General features: G+C 46.5%; 1 protein-coding gene across 2 annotated transcripts in view; it reads left to right on the top strand.

Moving 5' to 3' along the window:
- trappc12 (trafficking protein particle complex subunit 12) overlaps nt 1-4,845 on the top strand; it is a 44,801-nt gene extending 39,956 nt beyond the window's left edge. For both annotated transcript variants that reach the window (XM_063184518.1, XM_063184520.1), the window contains exons 10-13: nt 1,586-1,684; nt 2,828-2,931; nt 3,368-3,455; nt 4,129-4,845. In XM_063184518.1, the coding sequence (XP_063040588.1) occupies nt 1,586-1,684; nt 2,828-2,931; nt 3,368-3,455; nt 4,129-4,371 (534 nt within the window). In that variant the 3' untranslated portion in view covers nt 4,372-4,845. The remainder of the gene's footprint in view (nt 1-1,585; nt 1,685-2,827; nt 2,932-3,367; nt 3,456-4,128) is intronic.
- Nucleotides 4,846-6,613: the final 1,768 nt, after the last annotated feature.

The following is a 6,613-nucleotide window of genomic DNA, read 5'->3' as shown; positions in this document are numbered from 1 at the left end:
AATAGGTAGCACAGCTTCAATGAGCAGCATAGTTGTAAAAATCGTACATACTGCACCTTTAACAATGATGTAGTGCGATAGATGGTGAGTTGTATGTATAGACAATTTGTTGTATTGGTAGTGGATGGATAATCCTCACACTGATATTCACAATCTTGCTCATATTATACTATTCTACACATTTTCCAGCGACTTAGTATTTATTGACTGTAGATCACATGTTTATTACATAGTCTGCCATGTTCTTTTGTTGTTGTTGTGGCCAAACATAATGGGGAAAGCTAGTGACAGTTTTGGTGGTCGTTAGCAATCCTGCCTGGTCTTCCTTTCTTTGTCACTGTCAGACTGAAAGCTTGGTGCTGCTTATTCGCTGACACAGAGAGCCACCCAGTGGTCAAGTCATGAACCGCACACAAAAACGCTTTTTCTAACTCTAACTCTAACTCTCTCTCTCTCTCTCTCTCTCTCTCTCTCACTCTCTCTCTCTCTCTCTCCTTCTCTCTCTCGCTCTCTCGCTCTCTCTCTCTCTCTCACACACACTCTCACACACACTCTCACGCACACTCTCACGCACACACACACACACACACACACACACACACACACACACACACACACACACACACACACACACACACACACACACACACACACACACACACTGTATAGGTGTGTTTTTAGTGGACTATCTAGGAAGCGTATTCATTGCAGCATATAACCACCAATTACTAATTAATTTGTGGGCATTACATGCCGAGTCCAAAAAATGTCTTTGACCCGTATACATGTGCACATTCTCTTGTCACACACACACACCTACATAGAACAGCTCCCCACACACTGCCTTGCATACCTCCAGTGCCACACACACACACACACACACACACACACACACACACACACACACACACACACACAGCCTCCAATGGACTCAGCATAGTAGATCACAGGAGGAAATGGCTTCCATACTTTCTAAACATCCCGATGCTAAACGCTCCCCACGTCACCTTCTTGTCTTATCAGCCCTTTTTTTTCGCCCTCACAGGCCGGAGAATCCTATAATATGGATCGTTGTGGAGGCCTATTGTCTTGAGTTATGGGCCTGAGCAGGAGCATAGTTCAGCATTTATCTGGGCATCCACATGACTGATCTTCGGGAGCCAGAAGCCGCAGCTGTATCACGGACACTAGCCGACCCCCGACCAGGCCAGCCACACACACACACACACAAGCACACACAAGTACACACACGCGTACACAGACACTTACACTCACACACCTTGTGTGTTGACCTAGGCCAATTGATTAATTTGTTCCTGTGTGTGCCACCTCCCCCTCTTTCCCCCCATCTCTCTCTCTCTCTCTCTCTCTCTCTCTCTCTCTCTACTTTGTCCCTTTCTTTTTTTCCCCATTCTCTCTCGCCCTCCATTTATCTCTCCTCCCACCTCTCTATGTCCCTCTGCCCCTCTCTCTCTCTCTTTCTCTCTCTCTCCCCCCCTCTCTCCCTCCCTTTCTCTCTCTCTCTCTCTCTCCCTCTCCCTCTCTCTACCACCACCCCTTTGTCTCCTCTCCTCTCCTCTCTCAGGACTATGTGTTGGCGGTGGAGACGTACCACTCCATCATCAGCTATGAGCCGGAGCAGCGGGTGCAGCTGCTGAGCGGCATTGGCCGCATCTTCCTGCAGGTACTGTGTAGTAATGGCGGCCCTTTAGGCTGATTACCATCAACTTTCAAATCTCTTTGAGACTTGCTCTCACCAAGAGCATAACAATTAACGTTTCCCAAACTGCATGGTTGACCCGCCTCCTTTGGTCTACTAATGGTTGTTTGCTTCCCTAAAAAGTGGGGAGCTCAGAAACTATATTTGTATTGCTCTTGCCCTGACTAGGAGCAACGCTGAAGTTGTTGCGTCACTAGGAGGGCACGGCCTGGCTAGTGGCCCTTAGCCCTCCGAGCCATGGGGCCCCGCTGTGCCGTCAAAAATGACTGCCTCAATGAAATGCGCTGCCAGTAGTTAAGCTATATGTACACCAAAAGTGACCTACGCTACCTGAGCAACGGAAGTTATTATTTCTCTACGGAAGGTCGGCAAATAAAGCGACCAAAGCAAATTAAAGCGACCAGCGATAAAAGTCAAGCTAATATTATGGTAATAATAACAACAAATCTCTCCTTTTTGTCCCAGTGCACTTGCCACCAACTCTGTGTCTTTTACTCACTTTTTTCACAACTTTAGATTTTTTTTCCCCTTTTCTCTTTTTTTGGAAGTGGGAACAGCACCAGCCAGGTGCCCTCCTCCTTCCCTACCCACCTGTCCCCCACCCCACCTCTGTATCAGATGCTACGGACCCACTGGGGCCCTAATCTAAAATTGCCTGCCTCTGTCTCTCTCTCTCTGTGTCTCTCTCTTTCTCTCTCTCTCTGTCTCTCTCTCTCTCTCTCTCTCTCTCTCTCTCTCTGTCTCTCTCTCTCTCTCTCTCCTCTCCCCCACCACCAATCTGACCTGTTCTCTTACCACCCCTCAAAGTCCAGAGCGGTCAGGTATCAGCCTTAGCACCACCCTTTTCCTTCTGTTTATTCCTTTCATCATTTTGACCGTTCTCTCGCTGATAGTGCCCAGGCACAGCAGCAGCAGCAGCAGCTGCAGTAGCAAGAGATAAAGTCTAAGGCACACAGTCTCCCCGTGATCATCAGTTAGCATGTGCGCCACCGCCGCCGCAGCCGTCGACTGACTCCAAAAGATTATGATAACAACAGACGGCGCTCGCTGAAGCGTGCGATCGCTGGCCCGAAGTGATAATTGTTTTGCTATCGTCTTTATTATTAGATTGGGGACATCAAGACTGCGGAGAAGTACTTCCAGGAGGTGGAGAGCGCCTGCCAGGCGAAGGCAGGGGGACAGATGCAGGAGACTGCAGTGCTGATGAATAGGTAAGAGAAAAGGGTGTGCGTGAGAGAGAGAGATTGTGTATATGTGAGAGAGGAGAGATTAAAAGAGAGTGTATGTGTGTGCACGTTTGTGCACGTGTGTGTTCATTAACAATGTCTTAAGGACACAGAGTCACAGTGCATCCCTAACTCCATCTGGGTGTAGTGCTAGTGCAGACGCACAACGTTGATCTTCCTACCAGAGGTCACACCTCTCCTTGCAAATGTATTTTTACCATTCCCAGCGTGAGCCGAGACATCGGGTAGCACTTGCTAAGATTGTGTTGAACATTCCTTAAAAATCTTGCTGTGTGTGTATGTGTGTGTGTGTGTGTGACAGAGAGTGTGTGAAATAGAGATGCACTATATATTCATCTTGTGTGTTCTTTTAAAAAAAAAAAGATTGTCGTGCCCTCACCTCTCGTCTGTCTTTCTCCAGGGCGTTTGTGTTCCTCAGTCAGAATAACTACTCCGAGGCCCACACGTGCTTTTCTGGTGTCCTGAAGATGGATCCCAAGAACCCTGTGGTAAGTAGCAAGTCTCTTACGCGTGCAAAGTATTTTTTGTGCCCACCATATTTTTTGTGCCCATTTCTTTTTATGCCCCATATCTATGGAATGAGTTGCAGAAGATATTATGTATGGACTCTCTGCCCTCATTAGAGACTTTTAAGAGGGAAATTAATACAGTATACACAGAGGAGTGTCGTTGTTTCTGACTATGCAGCACATAGGCTACTTTTTATCTCAAAATACGTTTTATGTAAACGTATTCTTCTTAATGTGTTTTTTGTACATTTATTTTCCTTTTTGTCTATGTGTTTGTCTGTGTCTGTAACTATATGTATGCTGCCATTTTGACCAGGACTCCCTGGCAGAAGAGACTGTAGTCTCAATGGGACAATCCTGGCTAAATAAAGGAAAATAAATAAATAAATAAATCCTACCCTAACCACAATCCTGCACCCTCTTGCGACATTGTGCCCAGACCTAACCTGTCACAGGGTGTTTGTGGAGCACGCCTTAACTTGCAAAGGCCTATTGGACACACGCGATAGTCAGTTCAAATGAGCGTGTCATATTTACGCAAGTCATGATGCCATATTGCCAAATAATAGTATTGTTTACCTGTAGTAAAATGTTCTCTCTACTCCGTTTCTTTTCCCTACACCACCCACCCTCTCTCATCCCCCCTGTCCAGGCGAACAACAACGCGGCCGTGTGTCTGCTGTACCTGGGCCGGCTGAAGGAGTCGCTGCGTCAGCTGGAGAGCCTGGTGCAGCAGGACCCGGCGCTCTACCTGCACGAGAGCGTGCTCTTCAACCTCACCACCATGTACGAGCTGGAGTCCTCGCGCAGCACCCAGAAGAAGCAGGCCCTGCTGGAGGCGGTGGCCGGCCGCGAGGGGGACAGCTTCAACACCCAGTGTCTTAAGCTGGTGTAGAGGATGGGGATGGAGATGCAGGCCAGGGGAAGAACATACATGATTTATGGGGGATAAGGGGCAGGTTGTGAGGGGGACAGAGTCGACACTCAGTGTCTTAAACTGGTGTAGAGGATGTGGATGGGCGGACAGGCAGACCAGGGGGAGCATAGACATGTATACATTTATGGGGGGCTAAGGGGCAAGTTGTAAGGGGGACAGCTTCAACACCCAGTGTCTCAAACTGGTGTAGAGGATGGGGATGGGGGGGACAGGGGGAGCAGACATTTACAGTATACATTGATTGGGGCTAAGGGGCAGGTTGAGGGAGACCACTTCAACATCCAGTGTCTCCAGCTGACCTCGTTTTCGGGGATGAATGGGGCAGGACTAAGGGGCAAGTTTTGAGGGTGACACCTTCAATCATAGACATGTGTAATATATGTAAAATATGTCTATGGCTTCAAACACCTGGTGTCATCAAGCTGGTTTAGTTCTGGGGGGGAGGGGGGAGTATAAAAGGGGAGGGGGAAACTGCCACTGGCCATGCATGGAGAGTTTCCAGGCACCAGGAAGAGGGGCCATGCAGGCAGCCACCCCTGATTGGGCATTATTTTGCTTCTCTCACACACATGCAGTACGTGCACATGGGTCAACAAAGGCTGCTGTTGGCCATCTCTAAGGCCTCCTACTGTTTGTTCTGGTTTCGTTTATTTTGAGTGTTGGGCAATTCATGGTCTGACGGCCATAGTTTTAGAACATGGTCTGGCGATGACAAAAGGGGCCGTATCCAAAAATGTTCACTCGTTCCCTATGTAGTCCTCGGCATAGGATTTGAATTTGCAAATTTGCATTGCTTTGTTCTATACATACGTAGTGCACTATGTAAGGATTGAGTTGACATTTCAGATTAGGGCAAGGATATTTAATTGGAGTCCTAAGTGACTGAACATGGATAATAGAACACTAGATGTCACGTTCAGTCTGAATGCATGGCCAGGTGTGAGAACTGCTGTCTTTTTTTCACAGCTCAGACTCTCGCCAAAGAATCGTCTAGTAGAGTAAGATACTTCAGACTCAGACTTTTTTGGGATCCATGTGACGTCAGGTGAACGCCCCTTTAGGAGACCTTCAGTTAGGAGACCTTTGGAGTCTTGAGGTTGAGAGTAAATGGAGTTCCCGTAGCGCTGTAAATGGTGTTAGCACACAGTTTGTGCAAACCGCCACCAAACACCACAAAAAAGTGAAGTAGTAGGGGACAATGCCCCCTTAGGAGACCAAACTTGAGCACACTCCTTTACATTGGGTGGGATTTTTAATTATCTTACGGTTGAGTGTTCCCGTAGCGCTGTAAATGGCGGTAGCGCACAGTTTGTGCAAACCGCCACCAAACACCACAAAAAAGTACTAGTAGGGGACAACGCCCCCTTAGGAGACCAAACTTGAGCGCACATAGCACATAAGTGGATTGGGTGGGACTTTGAATTATCTTTCTTGACTAGACAATTCTTTGCTCACACCCTCAGTCAATGCTTTTGTTTTACCGCCACCTACAGGATAATGTGTGGTCACCAATTAATGGCAGCAAGCACTACTGTCTGGACAAACATGGTGGAGTTCTGAGCCAATAGAAACAGGTGGTGACCATGGTCATCACCGTGGCATCTGGTGTTCTATATCTATGGCTACTGAAGGTCAGGGAAAATTTCTGTGGTTCTAACGCATAACTCAAGACTTAACCAGGAGCCTCCGAGCTCTTTGCAATGCAAGTGACCCCAAGACCAAAGCATTATACCAATAGCAGTCAACTGCAACAGGATCAACAGTGAAGTCTTTTTTTTAACACTACATGGTGTAGTATTTGGTCAACGCAAAACGCATATCTTGATAAAAGGAATGTAAAATATTTGTATGATCCAAAAATGTACATATTTTATAATTATAATAAATGACATATAAAGATGACCTCTGCAATTGTAATATTATGAGAATGATTCTTCGATGCTGGTTGCTGTTTACATTCTGTGTTCTGTTTTAATCACAATGTGTACTGTATAACTTGTGATTTTAGAAAGAAAAAAAAAGGAATCATGTTCATCCAAATAAACTTGTAAGTGATGTGACTCGTGTTAAAAATGTGTTGCTCTGTGCTCACTTTAGTCTAGTGCACAATTAATTTATGCCTTAAGGTGTCGGTAGATACAAGTTGGTTAGTTAAATGTAAATGTATTGATAAGTCAACAGATACAAAAAAGTAGTCAAG

This window comes from Engraulis encrasicolus, chromosome 19 (assembly GCF_034702125.1).
Source record: "Engraulis encrasicolus isolate BLACKSEA-1 chromosome 19, IST_EnEncr_1.0, whole genome shotgun sequence".
Lineage (NCBI taxonomy): Eukaryota > Metazoa > Chordata > Actinopteri > Clupeiformes > Engraulidae > Engraulis > Engraulis encrasicolus.
Note: the sequence above shows the minus strand (reverse complement) of the source record. Positions and strands in the feature narration are given on the sequence as shown.